We start from the raw sequence: 22741 nt of genomic DNA, 5'->3' as shown, positions 1-22741 counted from the left end.
CGCAGCAAAAAGACTTTCAGAGTTGCCCAATGCCAGCTTTCTGTAAATATGCCCCTAAGTGGTTTGACTCCTTTTAATTATTATTAATATTGTCTTCGATCACCTCATGATCATGTTTTTAAATTGAATTAATACTGATAACTACATATAGTGGTATCTTTGATGTAATGTCTGCCCCAGCTCTAGAAGCAGCCTGTAACTTGGCCAGCTTCAGTTGTGACTCTGTAACTTTTTCCTTTGCTTGTTGTAAAGAGTTCTTGGTTTATATTTAAGGGTGTTTTCACTTTTTTCCTCAACTGCTTCAACTCCTCCTCTAGTTTTGAGGACACAATAGCTTCTTAGTGAAGTCATATCTCCCATCATGTGCCCATCCATTCTGTTACTGACTCTCTTTCCGTTCTTCACATCCATTATGGAATCACACCTCTACAAACGCTGCCTTGAAGTATTACTAGGTTATGCTATATCGATTAAAACACCTAAGAGCACTTCTAAAGTCACCAGTCCTGTCACAAAATCAAAACATGCCAACCCAATAATATGCTTCTTTACTTTAGTGGCTGAGTGCCATTTAATACCTCTCAAATGTTTCTCCAGCCAAAGTTTGAAAAATGAGTAAAGGAGAAAACAAAAACTAGCGGGTAGATAATTGTTGCAGGATGGGAAATGCAAAGGAAAGTTTCCGAAACTCTAACCTACATTACCCTACACATGTGCCCTCTGTAGATAAGAACATAACTAATGAAATCAGGGGCCAGATTTCCATACATTTGGTCTTCTACATATAAGAAGGGGCAATCTCACTGCTAAGTGATTAGAAAAACTTGAAAATCCTGGTCTTCTCAATCAATAGTAGTCCATGATAATGAAAAATGCCTCCACGAGTCGGTTGTCCCATATCATGATTACACCCATTAGTTATAAACCACTCCTCAACATGGAGCACAGTAAAAGGTTCTTACCCGTGAAGTTCAGGTCTGTGGATTTGTAGGGGAGAAATTTGACTCCATTTCCAGTCATGCTGTACGCCACTTCTACACGTTGTCCTATGTAAGTCGTGATTGAAGAGTTCCCCGTTATAACAGGAGGGAAAGTATCTGAAACAGAAAACATTGACTCTCATGTGGCACTTTGTGGAGGCCCACCCATCCTTACAGTATACATTTCAGAAATGATGCTGTTCTGCAGGGGTGGCTGGTTTGGAGACCAAGGAATATATGCCAAAGACATACTATGCTTCATCAATAGAACATCTTCCAAAAATGAATTTTTATCTTCCACACACCATGTATGCACTCATGCATTTCGAGTAAATGCAATGTTTTCTCAACAAATCACAGTTCTAAAATACAGAGTGGGAAATTAGGATATTGCAGGGGGGCACACAGTGGGATAAGGCTGCAAATAACTGAGTACCGGTCAAGTGGCTCTCATTCAATAACTAATATTAGATATCAGACTGTATTCCAAGAACCTATCATAAGTGTCCATGGATATGACAATCACTGTGGCACTGATTTTTCTTCACATTCAAGAACAGGTGGGGATGAAATTTGATCATCTCCATGGACAGAGCAGCTTTGACCGACCACATAATGCTTACCCTAGGGATGCCTTAGATCTGGGTTTGCCGTTAAGAAACTGAATCATCACACCTACAATTCATGGCTCAAAACTGAAGATTTCAGACAATAGCTAAAGTAGGTACATGGAGCCAGCTGGCTATGAGAAGGCTATCCCATACCGAGGAGGTCTGTGGATTTCCGCTAATGGAATAGTTTTCAAACCACATCTTTTGATAATCTTAAATTTATTATTGTCTTAGATTGAATTTAGGTATATTTTATTCAAATATATTGTTACATTAGTTTTTTAATTGAATACATTGTATTACAATATTTTATAATTAAAAAACTACAGATGAACTATGCTTATATATTTTGTAGCATTAAATTATATTTATTCATATTTTTACGTTATTTCCTTTGGGGTTCCCTAGCTCTATTATTTTCTATGTGAGGGTGTTGCAGTACCCGTGGTTGGCCATTTGAGGTGCTGAACTGAGCTACAGATTTTTAGTAGTAGCTTACGCTAGGAGTTTTTTAAATGAGCAAAAACTAGCAAACTTGCTCAAAAGAGTCAATTACTCAAATTTAGAAGTTACCTTTGTAAATCAAGCCCAAAATGTCCAGGTTGTAGTACCAATTGAGATAAATTAAATGCTTCTAAAACCATGGAGCGATTGAAGCAATATTTTCTTGTCACTACTGAGTTCTAATGCTGAAATTCATCTTCAATAAAAAATAAATGTGAGCAGTGCTGCTGGGCTATCAGAGAGAGGGTTTCCATTTTGATGTAACTATGAGTGTGCTCTATGACCAAGCAATCTGACCCAACAATTCAGACTGGTTTCTGCGACACATTCTCTGCTCCCCCTTCAAAACTTGCCTCTAGCCGCAAAACCCTTCGCAGTGCATGTGGGACATGTGCAATTCTAGCTAAACAACAATAGGGTTAAGAAACAAATAAACTAAAAGCTGCAAACAAAGTTAGGTAAAAATCTGAATATTTGATTGGATGTAGGGGCCAAAAGTAAAAAATAAAGTAAATGACGCCCTTCACATTTTAACGTTACACTTCAAAGTTTTTCTATAGCAGTGTTTCCCAAACTTTCTAGACCCATAACAAACTTTCACGACCCACTTAGCTTTAACGGATATGAGGCGGGAGACTTTTTAATGTATTAAAGCATCCTGTAGCACCACACTATCATTTACTGGCAGCAGATATTCCATTTAAATAGCCACAAAATTTGCTCAAATATATAGTTTTACTGATGAAGCTATATTGCATACAAATGATAATGTGTGGAAATCGGGTTCCAGTGAATATTTATCATTTGTGCATCAGCAAGTAAGGGGTTTTGATTTATTTTGAGTTTATTAACATCTTTGCTTCATCACACTTTAGAATTATAAAAAAAAATGCACTTCAATTATTCATCTTTCCTAACTGCTGAATTTGTGGTATATTGACAGCTATTTACGTTTCATTTTGTGTTACAACAAAAGACATGCAACAACCTTTCCCTTTCGCACTCACTTTAACCAGCAAGGTTGTCACATGATTCACTTTATTTTTCTTTCTCTAACTGCAAAGTGAGAAGTGTTTGTAAACACCAATTCCAAAGTTAACCTCTTGAGTGCCCATGACGAGCTGGTCTCGTCATGGGCCGCGGTTGCGCTGTGCCCATGACGAGACCAGCTCGTCATAAACCCCGCCCGCTAATGCAACGGCCGGCACAGGGTGGGGAAAGGGGCGGGCACTCAAGGGGTTAAAAAACATAAGAAGCAATTTCTCAGAAAAAATAGCCTTGCATTTGAAACTCTGTCTTTGAAGAGCAGCAAATGTGACAAGATTGGTACAGAATTTAAAGGCATCTTTATTTATTGTTTGGACTTTCACGACCCACACTGATCTAGGGGAATATCCTCCTGAAATGTCCCTGTTTGTACTAAAAGTGTAAGCATAGCAACTGAAGGGGTGCACTTTACCAGCAAGAAAACAGCTTCTTGGCTTTTAACCTCAGAAGTTATCTATGTAAAGATGAATTTCTATCATCTTAAGAAGCTTCACTTCTGCTGTACCATTTCTTGAAAAATGCCATGCTTCATAAGGTTGAATGCTGTTATAAGCAAATAATAAAGTTTCCAAAAAGTAAACATGGAGCCATTACCTCATTTATGTTTTATATTTCATACATGAATGCCATATGTGAGGGATCAAAGCCTGCATCTGTGTGCCACTATATGGGCAAGTAACTCCTTCATGCCCTGACATTTTCAAATTATGTGCAGCTGGAGGTACTTTATCCTCTATAAGTAGTTGCCTTGCACCCACTTCCAAATTAAACCTCTGATTTACAGCCTTTTGTCTGCTCTTTCATCCAAGCCCCTGCTCTGCCCAATAAAATTTGATAATAAAAGTGAATATCTAATACATTTCAGAGCCACATGTGGGTGGACATGTAGTTCTGTTGGACCAGCACTGGTCAAGGCTCAGAGGATGTAGAAGACCAAAGAGTGGTAGTACCAGGGTAAAGGCCCAGGTATACCTGATTCTGAGAACTGATGACATTGCTATGAATTTCATGAAAATGCCCTTTCCTAACACATAAACTAGCTTACAGGTAGATGACTCCACAATAGTCACATGGGTACTTGAGGTCCAATTCCCATTTGGAAAACAACCACACTCCCTAAAGCATCCCTACAGCCCCACCTGGTGCAGAAGAGCCATGAATTTGGTGGCATACTCACTTAATGTTTGGTTTGTGAACTCATAGGTAGTGGCGATGCGAAGCGTTTGCGCACCAAATGTAGGATTTCCCGTGGTTAGGGTATCGTAGATGCATTCGATATTGCCACCACAAGTAGAAGACACCGCTGTATATTCAGAGGCGTTGGCTGCCTTCAGGTCTTCCAAAAATACTGGGGTGAAGGTGCTTTTGGTCTCTGGTGTGGTTGGCACAGCAGAGGAAAAGAGGCTGGTCCCAGTGACTTGCCCTGTGAAAGCAAGAGTAGAGATAAAAAGTCACATAGTTTGTAGGGAGATCTACCCTTTTAAATGTTTTTTTTTCAAGCTATATGCCAGTCTCCTGGAGTCCCAAGTGAGTGCACTAGGGTATGAGTTAGGACTGGTGTCATGCATGTGCCACAGCATTGCCTTTTGAAGTTAAGCATAGGCTCTGTCTCATCAATGCCATGCATTGCTTAAGCAAAACTCTTACTAGGCATAAGAATATCCCTGAACTGTTCTCTGGCCCTTCAAAAAGGGAGCAGCTGGAAGCCACAGTTAGCACCAGGAAAACCATCATGCACACCCTGGTCACAAGCCAGCTGGGCAACAAGAAGACCCTCTATGTCAAGATCATCAAACAAACTCACCAGAAGGCTGCAGACCATTCAGAACTTGGCGGTTAGAATCACTTTCAACAACCCACACCGCACTCACATCACACCACACCCAAAGGAGCACCACTGGCTCCCCATTCACAAACAAGCAAAATTCTAACTCCTCACCCACACTTTCAAGGCACTACATAACAATGGTCCAGCATATCCAATCGCATCTGCTTTCCCAAACCTTCCAGGCACCTCTGCTTGTTGGGACTCCTATTTGTGCAAGACCCACACACAGACAGAAAACCAGACTGGGCTGTTGAGCCTTCTCCTATTTTACTTCTGAAGTATGGAACGACCTGCCCCTACACATAAGAGTCCTCTCACTTCTTGAATTCGACAAGAAGCTGAAGACCTGGCTTTCTGAGTAGTCCCACTGGGCCCTAGGTTTGCCTAGTCTCACACCTGTCAGGTTACCTTTCCGGGTGATAGTGCTCTCTAGTCAGCATAACATAATGTAAGGTAATGTAACATAAAATGACAACATAACGTAACATAACATAGCATAACATAATATAACTGGAGCCCAAAGTTACATCTTGTCACGGGGTGCTTTAATTACATATGAAGGATGTCTTTGTCTCCGACAGTATTGAAGGTAATAAATAAGAGGTATTTCATGAATAATATGGGAGGCAGTTAATAAGATCCCTCCCTCATTGTTCTTTGGCCCTGCCACCGACTCGCCTTCCCTTCCTCCCTTCTACCTTTTCTCTTTGTGTTCCTATCCTCATAATGTTTTATTTTAATCTACACTTGTTTCATACTCTGTCTCTGCTTCTTCTGCAGATATTGGCTGCCCTGCACACTGTGCAAGCATACATATAACACCTTCAACTTTACTATAATAGTAATTTGTAAAGGAGAAGTGACGATTCAAATAAGCAAACCCTCTGCAGAGGCAACTGTGTGGTAGATTCAATGTTGACCATGTGATCGGTAGCCTTGTGTTACACAAACAAAGATATACACAAAAATGGATACTCTAATGTGTACACCCAGGAGTAGCCCTTGGCTTAAGTGAACACGATGGGCCTTAGAACATTAATGACCATTGGGACCAAATGGGGGCACTGGTCTCTGGGGCCACAGCAATTACACAGGCCAGCAATGTGTCTAGAGTCATCATTTCATTATTTACGCAACATACAAGTAGCTCCAACAAGTTGAAGAAGACTATATAGTAATACGACAACACAAAGTAGCACCTCAACCATAAGATGTCATACATGTCATGTATGCAGGTGGCATGTGGTTGAAATCAGGAAGCAGAAACATGCATGTGATAGAGAGGAGTGGAAAAGATGTAATTCCTAAATCTCCAGACACCACAACATTTTTCTTTTCATCACATATATTTAGATTATGCAGATATTTACAATTTGAGGTATAAATAGTCGAGGTGATATACCCAAAGTATTTGTATGTCAGAATATCAAATACAGAAACATCATCTGACCCAGATATTGCATCCTACATATCTTTTACAAAAATATTAATACATTAGGTGTACATTTTCTGTGCTCCAATGTTGTCAATGATCTTCTGGCCACAATATTTAAGATTGTCGATATTCTGCCAATAATATTAATTAAGGTACCATACTGGGCAAGATTACATGACTTATTGTTGGATAAAAAGTCAGGATTACTAATGACATTACTGGAATGGAAGGCTGGCAAGCAAATCACCAGACCAATCCTCATTAACATCGTATGCGAGATAACGGGAGATACAGAATGAATGGATAATAGGCAGAGTAATGCCAGAACCGAATTTGTGTCAGGTGTACTACTGAATATCGACCCTAAGAACTTCGACATTCAAGAAGATTGTGGACAGACTATCGCGGGACAAAATATCGAAAGGTAAGTGTATACAGGGAAGCACAGATTTACTATTCCTAACTTCAACAATGTACCCTGAAGATATTTATATCACCAAGGTATGTACATGCGGAGGTAGCTGTGGAATACCCATTCTTACTTACTAGTCGATATTTTGGATTGAATATTCTGGCCTCAATATTTGCATGCCTCGATATTCTGCCCACTTATGGCTGCATCTGCCAGTTAAGATGTGCAGTGGGTTAATGGTGCTTTGACTGACAAACTTTACAGTATAAGCCAAAGTCTTGCTTCCATACAAAGGGAAGCACAGGCATACCTGCCCAAATGAGTGATTTGGATAGTATTAGCAAATGCAATGGAAGCACTGCAACTGTTTCTGAAACAGATGGGTGACTGGTTCTTTTTAGCTCATGCCCCACTAACCTAGAATGTATTATACACTGTTTTCATAAATACCTGGAAAGGAGCTTAGTTTAAATTGCAAACAGTTTTGCATCTAGTTGTTATATCAAGTGTCAGCACTTGTAGGCCTTTGGGTCACTGCAGAGCTAAGTAATATGCACCCAACTGGAACTGTACTGAATGCAGGGGAAAATGTGAGGTATGTGGCTATGTCTGAACATCTGGGGCAATACCAGAACATGTGATACACCTGAGGCCCTGAGCAATCATTGCAGGCTGTTTCTGAATATGTGAGGACTAGGCTATATGTGAGCCTCTGGGGCCATACCAGAACATGTGATATACATGAAGACATGAAACCATGAGCAATCATTGCAGGCTGAATATGTGAGATTAAACCTGAACGTGCGAGGCTATGCCTCAACATATTAGACAATGCGTGAGTGTTAGATGCTGTACTTTACTGCGAGAACTATTAAGGTATGGTTCACCAGACTACACATGACTATAGCTGTTATAGTAACTTTTTTGATATTTTATTGATCTTAGACATTTCTTCAGTGACATTTTTCCTGTGAAATGGTTGGGGTCAAAGGTCATGCAAAGTCCCTTACTGTGATTTGACTAAGTGACGTGTAATGACATGACTTCTTGCTGAATCGATGTCCTTGATTTAGGGTTTGCAGTACTTCCAATGCTATAATGACTGTTTCTGTGTGGTTGAAATCTGGAGCAATCCCTGCAGCACAGATAGAGCATGGCAAGTCTCTCAGATTCCCTCTTGTGACAGAACTAAGCACCGAGAAGTGAAGCAGGGAAACCTCCTAAATAGCAATTTCCTAAAAACAATTAGGGCCAAGAGTCTTCTAGTCTGAAGGACTGATGTTCAGGTGAGAAGGTTTTCATAGTATCTCTATAAAACCACCATAAATAATCTATGTTTCACAGGGAGCATTTCATGAGCTTGAAAAACAAATAGATGGAAGCAGCCAACATGTGCCCTATTTCTTGTAGTACAGTTGCAAAGCCTCACACCACCTCTTGAGTAAACATTCTTGGAGTCAATCTTTCAGTGAACTCAATGGCTCTCACGCATGACATGGAAACAATTACCACACAGGATCTAAACAAAGACAACACACTTCCAACCACACACCTTACACAGTGTAGCATGCTACCCATCTAGGCCTAGTCCTTCAGCATCCCACATGTGAGAAGTAAGCGATAAAATATAATACAATACAACTGAAGCGATCATGGTGCGCAATGGCGTATTTATCTACTGTCCTTGCTTGACCATAGTGCTGCATGAGAACACGGGAGCAAAGAGTTCACAGGGGATTTGAGCTGTAGAGTAGAGGTACACAGCAGCAAGGTAGAGGGCTGAGGTGATAGAAGGAGCACTCCTGCACATCTATGCCCATTCGCAGGCCTCTTATCATCCCCATCATTTTACTTTGCAAATTTCCCATGTTAGAGGTATGGACTCACACGTCATTCCATAGCGGAATATTTCCTTTTCCATGCTGTTAATGGAGATCGTTGTCCCATTTGGCATTGTAAAATCATCAGAGGTGTCAGAGTTCCAAACTCCTGAAAGACAAGGTGAATACATCAGCATCTGTGGGCATCAGCAGTGAAATATTCCATCACTTATTATAGGCTATACTACAATATATAACATTGGTACATAGACCTAGATTTTAATAAGTCAACAACAGGCCTCTAGGGTCACCTCAATCCATGACCCTCAATACATGACCCTGATTTTCTCCACTTTTAAACTCCATGCGCTCATTTTGGACTTTTCCTTTTGTTTAGTTTTTGTAATTGATTGGCAATAGTCTTGGAAAAAGTGCAGTTCTGTCCTCACCCAGCAGGCCACTGGTTCTGTTGATGAACTGGGTGGGAAGGCTCAAAATTGCATTCAGGATTCCAAGAGAAGAGGAAACAGATACAGACAGCTCCCCGTCGAATGTCGCTGTGACTGAGTTGCTCCCTTTGATCAAAAAAATCCCTGTGTCATTGTATATGTCTGCATCCATGTCTAGACAGCAAGAGAGAAATACAATAATTGTAGTTTTCAATACAATATATCTTCATTACATTTAGAAAATACGTACACTAGTCAACAAGTTGAGTCAACTCCTGCACCTGAATGAATAACAATAGGTCATAAAAGAGTTTATATAAACATCATACAAGCTTGTTTCATTGATGATATGGACATCGAGCCTACAAGCTCATCCTAGCCCTATTCCAGTGCAAAGACTAAGTCCCATCTTCGTAGTTGACCATATCACATGGTCTGGCACCTTCAAATGTTCATACGTAAGACCACTCAGCGTAGGGACATCTCCGCTCTATAGTGCATCTTGCTTAAACATGGCAACACAGACTCTGAAATCTTTCGTTCATGCTCCCGAGATGGTTGTGGCCTCTCCAGTGTCCCAAACACACCTGTTTGTCATCTCCGAGGACTCACAATTTAGTGGGGAAGAAAAACCCTGATTTTGCTGTGAGGTGGAGGAAGGCTTTCCTTACCACTTCTGCTTTTCCCACCATTTATCAGTGGAGTTCATCACATCTGGGAAAGCTAAGATATGTGATTCATTAAATGGAATCCTCTATTTTTATCTTAACTCTTCTTAGGACGTGTTCCCAAGCGTGAGTCACAATTGTGTCAATTAAGAATTGTAATCCCCATCCCACCGGTTCTTTCTGAATTTCCGCCATCTTCGACTTAACAACATAATAAAGTGTAATTAGCAGAAAGCCCACATTTGAAGTTTGAGAGTGTCCTGGGGAAGAGCTGGTTCTGAAAATCTCAACATGAGTTGAACGATTATTGTAGGAATTGTGGTACCCTCTTGTTCAGCTCAGAACAATGTGATCTTGAGGCACATGGAATGCAGACAGTGGAAAAGCTGATACGTTTGTGCTTATGCATTAAGGCCATAATACTAATATAGCAAAGAGCAAACAAAAATAGTTGAACAACAATGTTAACCTAGACCCATGTGTATGTACCACAGGAGCAAGCTGTAGAGCCACATGGACAAGGGTATGTGCACAATATCAAAAAACAAGGTCCATATAGGTATAATTGCAGTAACCAAAACACCAGCTTAATGCAATAAATACTGATGTATTACCATATGCAATTAATCATCATCCGCCGAAAGGAAGGATTTTACATGTCCTATTGGGGTGACAATGCCCTTAATGCTGGCTTAAGAATGGATGCCATAGATAACAGTTCACTGAAATAACAGAGGTTATAGAAGTGACATCACGCACCCCTTCACCTATTGATACCCCATAAAGTGACATCATATGAACTTAAGCCCTAAATCTACCCATGAAGCCCTTAACTGTGATGACATAACATTTAATGACATTGCTGAAGGGCCATATTAACTGCATGAGTACTACAACTCAGACAGATGTCCATCTTTGAGACCACCTATATTAGGGTTCTGATCTGATCTTTTAAAAGTGTTCAGCACAACACTTGTCCTTACTTGTAGTGAAAGAGTGAAGCGAGTGAGCCAGATCTCTAGGTGGCTTTTGGGGACTTCCCCCCACTGAAGAAATGTTTGAAGAAAATATGGTCAAATAATGAATGTGAAAACACAATTTTCTCATAAATTTGCTAAAAATCCATAGGCTCTGAAAGAACACTCATTAAAGCCTTTCATGGTGGGGCAAACCAAAGAAACCTGATGCTTACCAGGAATTGACCCCATTCTTTTAAAGATCTTCTATTGGTGCTCAATGTCTCAACAATTACTTTCAGTGTGACTGGGCCAGCATTTTGTTATTAGTGCCCCCATATGCCTTGCCTGCCCCCATACATCATGGGTGTTCACTAATACCTAATATTTCATACTAGATGCAAGTGCAAGAATTTTGCAATTAATGCTGTTGTATCGTGTGATTTACCTTTTTGTGTAAAAGAATAAGTCAGTATGTCAGGACCAGTATTTTGTCGTGGTTGCCCACTCCCATATGCCGTATTTGCCCTCCTGTATGCCAAGAATAACCTTCAATATGCATTTTCTCCCTGGTGCCCATGATGCATAAAAATATCTGCAGGATGCCCGTACAGTATTTTGAACCTGGTGCCTGCCATCCCTAGAATTGCCTCCAGTGTGCTGGTGACAGTATTTTGTCATTGTGCCTCCATTAAAAAGAAACACCTGCAGTTCAACAGGGCCAAAGGCAGAACAAGAAGCATAACACCACACAAGAAAATTGATTCAGATTGGCACACAAATTGCTGTTGTTGGGTTTTATGCTTGCATTTATCAACAGCTTTTAGTTGTCGAGAAAGTATGCACAAGATGCTGAACATGCTAAAATCGCCTGTTCAAAATGATCACCATTAATTTACAGGCATTATTACCCCTATCTTTAACAATCTTTGGGGCATATTTATTAGGAAACTGTCAGAGCGTGGCGTTACGCCAAGAAGGCTAACGCCACGCTCACACAGTTTCCAAACGCAAGGATGCACCCTATTCAGAAGAATATGGTGCACCCCTGCCTTTCCTTTAGCGCTGGCGCTAAATGTAGCTGCCTAGCATCAATGCAGGCACTCTTGCACCATTGTTCAAGGGTGCCTGCTTTGAAGGGAACGATTCTTCATGTGCAGGAAGGTGTGTTGTCTGGGAATGTATCAAAATCATTGGTGTCGCGTGAGAACACCCAGTTTAAAGGGATTAGGAGGGATGATTAAAAAATATATTTGCAGGAGCCCAAACTGGACCCAACCAATGCAAGCTGCAAGGCCTTATCCAAAATAAAGTATTGTGTTCTAGCTTTTGGAATTAACACAAGAACAAAATGACCACTTCTGATATACAAGTGTAATAACTATGAAGCTCAAGTTAGTCTGCAACATAACCCTTAGCCAAACTTTATGGTGCTTTACAAACCAAATCACACAGGACTTATAGGTCATCAATCAAACTTGACAGTAAAGTATTCCCAGGGAAATTCATTTACCACACTTTTGATGTTTAAGCATATATCATCATACGCACCCGGATTGCACCCAGTGCCACAAATCCCAGCATGATCAGCCCCCACTGCTACACTGTAGTGACTTTCCGCTCACTCAACCCAGGCCGCCGCTCCACCTGCTTGTGCTGCGCTGCAAAACATACTAACATAGGACCTTTCACTTGCATCCATTGCCACTTCACCTGCAGCAGCACACTGACACATGTCCCCCAGGCACCAGCAACTTCACCCCCCACCTGGGCTATTTCTGCACAATGCACCAAACCAGCACCACAATAGCTACTTGCATGAATGTTTCTCAAAACCTGCTCTCTCAGAAAACAGTTCACTGAGATTTGGAATGTCCTCAGCAAGTGTGCTGGACCTCCTCATCCTTACGGAAACCTGGGTCAACCCCAGGTCGGCACCCAGCATTGCTGCTACCAATGGGCTACAAGATCACACAAGAGAACTGTCTTCACAAGCCAGGAGGAGGACTCGCAATCATCCATAAGGGGAGCATCAAAAGCTCTACATCCACAGATATCATCACCTGTTTCATGGAACACATGCACTTCAGACTACAAACGGAAGACAGCTTCACCCTGAAAGGCACTATTGCATATCAACCACCAGGACGACAAACGAACTTCAGCAGCCTCTTCAATGACTTTATCCTCCATTCACCATCAACTCCTAGGACTTTGTGCTACTAGGTAAACACACATTTTAACTTGAGGACCCAACCCTTCTCGAATGCATGAACGGTATCAGATTCACCCAGCTCATCAAAGACCCTATACACATCCCAGAATATACTCTAGATCCAATGTTCGCCACCAGTAATAGGATCATACACAACTCTGCCTCACCACTCACATGGACTGACCACTCCATCATGCACTTCTAAATCACCACACCTCTAGTCAACACACCCACCATTGCCAACCGACTCAGCCAGCACTGGAGAAAAGTAACAGAGGTAGGTGGGCGCAATGCCCTCAAAACAGACCAGCCCAACACCACCAACAACCTCCAAAAGGATAGCACTAAATTCAGTGAATAGATCAAGTACTGCACAGACTCCCTCACACCCATCAAAAGCAACAAATGAAGAAGAACCAACAAACAAGCCAGCTGGTATAGAGAGGACATTCTGGAACCTAAATGCTACTGCAAGGAGCTAGAAAGAACTAGGAAAACTGGCCACAATGCAGGGGTATGAACCACCTACAAGGTTGCATTAACACCAACTACTGACTCTAACCAAAAAAAGAGCACTCTACGGATACATAAAGGCAAGAGCCAGCAGTAGCACGGAGGTCATCTCAATCACCAAAGAATTCGCCACAACAAGGCCGCAGCCAACACCATCACCCCATCACAGGAAATCAGTAACATTTTATCAAACTTCTTCCACAGCAGAAAAGAAAGTATTTACAGCAAGTTCAAAACAACAACCAGACCCGAAAGATCTCATCGCCAACTTGGCCACCAGCAACTCAGATGAACACCTGACTGAATGGAAAACACTCACCAAAGAAGACACTGCAGCAATCATGCAAACGGTACACTCCGAGGTCCCAATGGACCGATGCCCCTACAACATCCACAACATGGGAGGACAACCAATAAGCAGCACCCTCACCCATATCATCAGCACATCCATCAATTCCACCACGTTCCCAGAAAACTGATAGTACGCAGCTGTCAACACCGTCATCAAAAAAGCATCTGCCAACCCAAGTGTGCTGTGCAACTCCCAACCCATCTCTCTAAACCCATACCCAGCCAATGTGATGGAGAAGGCTATCAAAAACTCACCAGCCACCTCGAACTCCACGATCTCCTGGACCACACCCAATCAGGACTCCATAGCAACCTCAGAACCAAAATAGCACTCATCGTTGCCACAGACAACATCCACACCATATTGGACCATGGAGAAACCGCAGTCCTCATCATACTCAACCTCTCTGCAGCCTTCGATACAGTCTCCCACCACAAACTTGTCAAAAGACTGCACGATGTATGCATCCAAGGACCAGCCCTCAACTGGATAGGCTCCTTCATCACAGGAAGAACACAGCAACTTAGACTACCACTGAAAACATACGAATCCAAGAATCTGATCTGCGGAGTCACTCAGGGTTCATTTCTCAGTCCCATCCTGTTCAACATCCTCATGACTTTGCTAGCCAACATCATGAGATCCCAAGACATTACAATCATATCTTATGTGGATGACACACAACTCATCCTATATCTGGCTGACAAGTCCACCACCTCCGGAACCAATTTCTCCAACTGTATGATCAATGTAGCAAACTGGATGAGATCAAATTGCCTGGAAAAAAAATCCGACAAGATTCCAGGCCATCTCTCTGCTCCCCTTCCCGGCCAAGGTCATCAAGAAAATCGTCAACAGACAGCTAACCCGATACCTCGAAGAAAACAGAATCCTGGACCCTTCCCTGTCAGGGTTCTGGAGCAACGCAGCACCGAGACTGCCCTCATCGCCGCTGACGACGACATAAGGACCCTGCTGGACAACGTTGAGACCGCAGCACTCATCCTCCTAGACCTCTCCGCCGCCTTCGACACTGTCTGCCACCGCACACTATGCGCACGCCTCCACGCCGCAGGGATCCGAGACAAGGCTCTGGAATGGACCACCTCCTTCCTCTCTGGCAGAACCCAGAGCGTCCGCCTCCCCCATTCCGTTCCAAAGCCTACGAGATCATCTGCAGCGTACCCCAGGGATCCTCCCTCAGCCCGACACTGTTCAACATTTACATGGCCCGCTCGCACACGTCGCCCGATAGCACGACCTCAACATAATCTCCTACACAGACGACACTCAACTGATCCTCTCCCTCACCAAGGACCCCATCACCGCCAAAGCCAACCTCCACGAAGGAATGAAGGCCGTCACCGACTGGATGAATATCAGCTGTCTGAAGCTGAACTCGGACAAGACGGAGGTCCTCATCCTCGGCTCCAACTCCTCAGCCTGGGATGACTCCTGGTGGCCGATGGCACTGGGGGCAGCCCTGACACCCACTGACCATGCACGCAACCTGGGAATCATCCTCGACTCAACACTCTCAATGACCAAGCAAGTCAACGCCGTCTCCTCTTCCTGCTTCAACACCCTCTGCATGCTCTGCAAGATCTACAGATGGATCCTGACAGATACAAGAAAGACAGTCACCCAGGCCCTCGTCAGCAGCAGACTCAACTCCGGAAACGTTCTCTACGCAGGAGCCCCGACCAAACTCATCAAACGACTACAACGCATCCAAAAGGCCTCGGCGTGACTGATCCTCGACCTACCACGACATGGCCACATCACCTCCCACTTGAGAAACCTGCACTGGCTCCCCGTCAACAGGAGGATATCCTTCAAGCTCCTCATCCACGCACACAAAGCACTCCACAAGACCGGCCCAGCCTACCTCAACGAACGGCTCTCCTTCTACATCCCCAACCGCCAGCTACGCTCCACCGACCTCTCACTCGCCACCGTCCCGCACATCCGAAGAACAACCACCAGCGGGAGATCCTTCTCCCACCTCGCTGCCAAGACATGGAACACCCTCCCACTGAGCCTACGACAGACCCAAGACCTGCTGACCTTCAGGAGGATACTCGAGACCTGGCTGTTCGCGCCTTGAGACCCTCACGGGTATGTAGTGTGGTTTACAAATGATTGATTGATTAATTGATTGAAGATGGAAGTGTCATCTTCGGGAACAATAACTTTCCATGGGACGCCACCTGGTGGCCATCAGAATTTGCAACTACACCCACACCAACCGACCATGGCAGAAACCTAGGAATCATCCTGGACAACAAGCACAACATGACAGCTTTAGTAAACATGGTTAGCTCTTCCAGCTTCCACACTCCTCGAGATATTCAAATAGCTACGCCTGAACACCCGACAAACCGTCATGTAAGCCTTCATCACAAACAGACTAGATTACAGCAACGCAGTCTACACTGGGATTTTCAACCATCTCCTACACCGACCACAGGCCATCCAGAACACCACAGAGAGACTCATCCTCAACCTTTCTTGGAGCACCCACATCTAAACACATCTCAGAGAACTCTGGTGCCTCCCCATCCAGAAAGGCTTCCAATTTGATCTTCTCACACATGCATACAAGGCAAAGAACACCATCGAACAAACATAGCTGACCACCTACACTTTCACCAACCATCCAGACACCTACGCTGAGCCACACTTTCACTGTCACACACCCTTACATTCACAAAAGCAGAACGGGAGGTTGAGTATTCTACATCGCACCCAAGACCAGGAACAACCTCCCCCAACACACCAGGGCCACCTGCTCACTTCTTGAACTCCACAAGAAGCTGGTCACCTGGCTCTTCAAATATTTCTGTGGAATCTGATGCTCAAAATGCTTCGTCTTACGTCTACACGCATACTCCAGGGCCTGGATATCCTCGCTAGTGATTACTTGCACAACACAAATCTACATACCATAACAATATTACTGCACCTCCTTTCGATATATTTCCCCCTCCTTCAAACAATTTTTGGAGTATAATACTATGAGGAATTTCTGCATAGAAACCCTTAGATGTTCAGAGATTGATCACACTTCATATTAATAATTTGTAACTTATTTCAAATTGTGTGCAGCAATTCAAATCAAGCTAAGTGTCCAAGAACATTATACTATTGCATCCCATATTTCTGTGCGGCCATGTGATTGAAACCCAATAATAAATACAATACCATACCATTAGAATAGAAAAAGGCCACAGATTGGTTGTTCAGTTTAACATGTAGAGTGTCATTCTGAAGAAACCACTCCATCTGCAAAACAATAAAGAGAATAATGGAGTAAAATCCTCTCCATGTTTTATTCCAGCATGAGCTGACTAAGCAATAATACTGCAAAATAGAGATTGTCAGGGTTAAAAAATATGCCCACGTCAAGTGTTTACAATCTGTCATGGCATCAGCGAGTTTCGAAGTAGGTATCAGCAGTCAAGTTCTTAGGTGGGGTGGACACAATTTTGCTTTCTGAAGGCAAACGTTTTGTGAAATTTCCAAACTTTGCACTCTACAAAACTTTCATAGTTTTGAAACTTTGCATTAAATAACTTATCAGTAAAACATCTTTTCAAAGAGAATTCTGCACACAAATTACCTAGCAAGGAAATGCTTTTACAAACTCTCCCACTAAAAGTTATTTTTGCTTAGTTGTCTTCCTGTAAAATATGTTTTAGCTAGCTTTTTTATCCCAATTTAATATCTGCAAGATTTGCAAAATGTTCTAACATTTTGAAAAAACATCTTAAAATTTCCAGAGGAAAATTTTGGGAACTTCATGCACTCCCATTGTTGGGCAGCACAATGTCAAGAGGTGAGGCTTTCAAACTGCTCAAAATGGTACAATGGTAAAAGGTAAAGACCTCCAGTCACCACCATAATACCCCTACGCTAGCAGTAATAACATCACCAAATATGTATGCACCTATGGAGATTCTTCTAACAGAGCATTTCTTCAAAACCTCCACAAATCATATAAGTTTGCATCAACACCATTTTGTAAAGCAAGTGTTTTCAGATAGGCATGGAAGGAATCTCGGGTGGTGTAGAAATCTCCAGTAGATTTAACTCCAATGTATTGTCCCTACAGTGGAAGCAATCCTATGACATGATTTCACATTGGCTGAAAACCCTCAAAAGGAGAAGTTTCCTCTTATTTCACTCATTGGAGAATTCTCCATTTCCACCCAGCTCTAAATCAGGCCATTTATGAGCAGCCCGGTTGTCTTTGTGCGGCAACATACATGTCATAATGAATCAGGCTCTTATTATTTAACACTAACCTGTATTTCTTTATTCCGGGAGCTGTACTGAGAGGCAAAGGCATTGAAGTTGGTAGCCATCGCTGTGCCAGTTTTGGTAGTGCGGCCCTGCAGAATTAAAGACGAGTTTGCACCTGTTGCATTCAAGACTATGAAGTCTCCAAGGCCATTGAAGGTGTAACTGTGTGCATCCAGGGTGGTAATGTGGGGGTCTCCAAACATCCAGGCTGTAACAGAAGTGGCATCCATTAGGTATCCATATGTAAAGCCGTACCTAGCATTCAAGGTCACTGATGTGGAAAGAGATGCCCAGGATAATCCCTTGCATGTTGGGCCTCACCAGGCACTGAGGGCATATTTAACAAGTTGTGTCACCCTTGCACCATGCAACGGTGCGCAGGAGCACCACAACTCTTAAGTTTGATTCATCAAGCCCACGCAAGACCACCTTGCGTGGCTTCATAAATCTAGGGTAACGCAATGCACCACCAATCTCTGGTCCAGGGAGGCACCCTGTGGGTGGGTGTTCCCATGCATCCACTCAGGAATTTTAAAGCATTCCCAGATTTACCATCAGTTGTAGACTTCGGAATGGGTCAAAATGCTGCACCTCCCCAGGGAAGGTGTAACCATGAGGAATATCTTTATTTCCCCACGTTGCATCTTCTATCTATGTGTTCTACATTCTGAAGCACACATAGAAAGAGGGAAATGGCTCAGGGGTTTGTTTTTGTGCAGGAAAGTGTGCCTTCCTGTACAAAAACAATCCTGCTTACAATGCAGGCACCCTTGCACCTTGGTGCAAGGGTGCCTGTGTTGGTGCTAAGCAACAGATTGTGCACCACACTGTGAAATGACAGGAATGCGCCATAAATTGTTAAGTGCAACACATTCCTGCCCTTTCCTTATCATGCAGCTCATCAAGGTGTATGCAAATAACAATGAGAATCAAAGACAGCATAAATAGAGTGAGCAAGAACATAATGTTTGACAGCTATCAGGTACGTTTTCTGTCAAGGAAGAAAGTTTTCTCTAAAACAACACACAAGGCAGAAATGGAATTGCCCAAAAGAGCAGGGGTGCAATCTTGTGTCCAACCACCCAAATGAATGTCTACTAGCTGGCATGCACTTGACGTATAATAGGAAGGTGATGAGAAATACTCTGTTTCCTGGAGAGAATTTCAATACAGAGACAAAGTTGATCAGGGATAGCATGATGGAGGAAGCTTGTCCTGTGGATCATCCTCTGGATTCAATGCACCCAACAGAAGTCATTTCCATTGCCACCAAACCCCAAATCAAGCCCATTTGTTTTTACAGCCAGCCTTCTCCACAAACCTCTGGTACTCACCAGGGGCTAACGGCCGGTAGCCCATGCAGTCAATTCTGGGCCTCTTCTCACTATATCTGCTACAGAAGCGTGGGTCTTCCACTCTCTCGCAGCACCAGTCAAAGGCTTGCAGTTCTAGGTCTAAATAGAAACTTGGTGTTTTAATTTGTCCTTGCAATCTATATGCCCATTGTGTTAACTTTGCAAAACATGGATTAAAGTAGAAGCTGCTCCACAAAGAAGCAGGAGGAATGGTGATCAGAAGTTGTGGCAGGACACTTCTCTTTGCTAAATTGCAGACCTGTTCCTGAATCTAGCTCCAACTGACTGAAACTGTTCACAGTAGACATCACCACCATTCAAACTTCTCCAGCAATAAGTGAAATTTTAACTTCTATGACAAACAGCATATTTTGATACTGCCCCCTCGTGTTTATGCTCATCAGCTTTTACTGTCTGCTAAACATCTTGTAAATGATACACAGTGATTGTGTACCATTCCTGCTGAGCTGCATTTATGCTTGTTTCTGGTCCAGGGAGGACCAGGCTTGGCAGTTAGGGCTGGACTGTTCCCATGAGGCACAGGGTCAAGACTGATTTGCATATAGCCAGGTCTAAACTGGGGTGGCATGGTGAGCAAAAGAATGATGGATTTAACCCAGATCTCTTGACTGGGGGTGAATGTTTTGATTTGTTCTGCATTCCGTCCATCAATTGTGTGTCTTTTGCTTTCTCGCCCTAAGTGCGCCAGGTATGCTCAGACGTGAGTCCTGGGCTCACTGTGCCACTGGAATCAAGCTATCCTGGCTGAAGAGGGGTGAAACCCCGAAACCGGTCCTAGGATGCTTGTTTCCGGTCCAGGGAGGACCTGGCTTGGCAGTTCGGGCTGGACTGTTCCCATGAAGCACAGGGTCAAGACTGATTTGCATATAGCCAGGTCTAAACCTGGGTGGCATGGTGAGCAAAAGAATGATGGATTTAACCCAGATCTCTTGACTGGCCCATGCAGCCTGAAGCATTCCCAGATTTACGAGGCATCGTAAACCTGGGAATGAGTCAGAACCTAACCCCCCCCCCAGGAAAGGTGCAACGAGGAGAAATGTTTTAATTTCTCCATGGTTTTCCTTTTTCTATGCGTGCTGCATTCTGCAGCACATATAGGAAGATGAACTCGCCTCTTGTGATTGATTTTGTGGAGGAAGGTATCCCTTCCTCCACAAAATCAATCATCCCTGCAACGCAGGCATCCTTGCACCATGGCGCACGGGTGCCTGAGTTGGCGCATGGCAGCCCATTGTGCACAAGCTCAGGGGAAAAGGAAAGGAATGCACTGTATCTTATAGATACATTGCATTCCTTCCCTTTTGTTGTGACGTAGGGCAGCAAAGGAAGATTCCTTGGGGCACTGCCCTACGCCAAAACCTCATAAATGAGGCCCTCAGAGATTAAACCAACCTTAATGCAGCACACATAGAAGTTGCAAAACGGCTTTTTTTTAAAGATTTTTTATGTGCTGGAAGGGACACCTTCCTGCACATAAACAATCAATTGCAATTAGCTTTATCTATGTGTGCTGCACAACGCAACATACATGGAAACAGCAAATATGAGGAGAAATAATGCATTTCTCCTCATTTCGCCTGTTTAAGACCAGGTTTTCCCTGGTCTTAACATTGCCACTGTCTCTTATTTACGCCACCTTTGTAAATAGGGGGCAGCCTCAAAATCAATGGGTGTTTTCGGTGGAACGCCCACTGCAACCGTTAAGTGGCTTAACGCTGCCTTGTAAATGAGGTGAAGCACATATCGCTACAGCAACGTCCTTAAAAGTGACGTTCCTGTGGTGATAGAGGCTTGCACATATGCCACTTTGTGTGGCTTCAAATATCTGACCTATGGTTTGCGTCGCTCTTGTGCCACGTTCGTTGTGCAAGAGCGACGCATAAATATGGCCCAGGGTTTCTCTCTGCTTCGGAGCTCTGCTGTCTGTAGAGACTACATTAACTCGGAATGTCTCACATACTTTGTACTTTGAATTTTTCTCTGCTTCTAAGCTCTGCTGTCTGCAGAGACTACATTAACTCGGAATGTCTCACATTCTATTTAATCCGAATTTCTCTCCGCTTCCAAGATCTCCTGTCTGCAGAACCTGCTCTAACACTGAATTCTTCGATAGACAGCCAGGGTAGCACGAGAGCAATCACTGCTCACTGTCTCTGAGATCTACACTCTGTGATGCATGCACTCACTCCGAGACATTCTGAGTTCAATGTTGAATGGGGTTGCAAACTGTGCGCATGGAGGTATGGTATTGCATGGACACACCACTGTGGTATTTTTTTCAACTTTAGCAAGAAAATGATATACCGCAACAATGCCAACAACAAATTGTGAAAGAGGAATCATGCAGGCACATTGTGCATAAGGGCAAGTAGCCTAATGTAACTTGTCTTTGACCTGGTTATTCAGAAGTTATATTTCTACTTTTTACAGACTGCTAGATTTATGCCAAATATTACTGAAGATTTAGGATAAAAACAATCTAAGGTTTCCTTCTGGACTAATAGCATGCTTCTAATATATACAATAAATATATCTTAAGTTTGTAAATGGTTCATAAAAGGTATACAAACAACAGAAAACAACGTATGCAAAGTGACTTACAAAAATGACAGCTTTTAATACTCAAAATAATACCCACAGGCCATTGTACAAAACATTACATTTATTACAGCTTTTCATAGTCACAAGGTGTTATTCAGAGTCCCCTACTATCACCAGTAACTCAGAAAAGACCAGAGCACCTAACATGGTGGAGGTAAGATTAGCTCCAGGTTCGTCTGTTCAATTCTACTGCACCCCACAGAGCCTGTGCAGCCTTACTACTCTTCTCATCCACGACCAAGGACCTCTGAACTCCAGAAATAGTAGGCTTACTAGTAGGGTCGTCATGTAGATGCACCAAACCCTAAGATGAGGACCTATATTCAAACAGGATTGGATCTGTCTAGTATTTAAAAAATATATCCCCAGGGTTTGCTGTACTGAAGGAGTGTATGGTGAGCATACATGTCTCCATGTCAGGGACCTAAATTGTAGCCTTGAAAATGTTTCAGCAGCAAATCCCCGCTCAGACACAGTATTTCCAGCCTACATGTAAGTATTTAATTGCTCCTTATTAAAAAGGTTTAGGAATTAGGTGAAATCCACCCTGGAGAAGAAGCATGCTGATTTAACTTTGCAGCCAAAGAGCCAACCCGATGCAGACCTAAAAGAAAGTTCACGTCTAAACTGTTCAAAGGCCTTGTGATGCATCCATCCCAGCTGTCTATG

At 43.0% G+C, this 22741-nt stretch overlaps 1 protein-coding gene across 1 annotated transcript in view; it reads right to left on the bottom strand.

Moving 5' to 3' along the window:
• Positions 1 to 22741, bottom strand: part of LOC146788618 (uncharacterized) — a 192113-nt gene that overhangs the window by 90042 nt on the left and 79330 nt on the right. The window contains 7 exon segments of the mRNA XM_085633186.1: positions 963 to 1097; positions 4320 to 4565; positions 8705 to 8806; positions 9087 to 9260; positions 17000 to 17075; positions 18098 to 18303; positions 19430 to 19549. Of these exon segments, the coding sequence (XP_085489312.1) occupies positions 963 to 1097; positions 4320 to 4565; positions 8705 to 8806; positions 9087 to 9260; positions 17000 to 17075; positions 18098 to 18303; positions 19430 to 19549 (1059 nt within the window).

This window comes from Triturus cristatus, chromosome 11 (genome assembly GCF_964204655.1).
Source record: "Triturus cristatus chromosome 11, aTriCri1.1, whole genome shotgun sequence".
Lineage (NCBI taxonomy): Eukaryota > Metazoa > Chordata > Amphibia > Caudata > Salamandridae > Triturus > Triturus cristatus.
The sequence above is the reverse complement of the archived record's forward strand: the minus strand, read 5'-3'. Positions and strand labels throughout refer to the sequence as shown.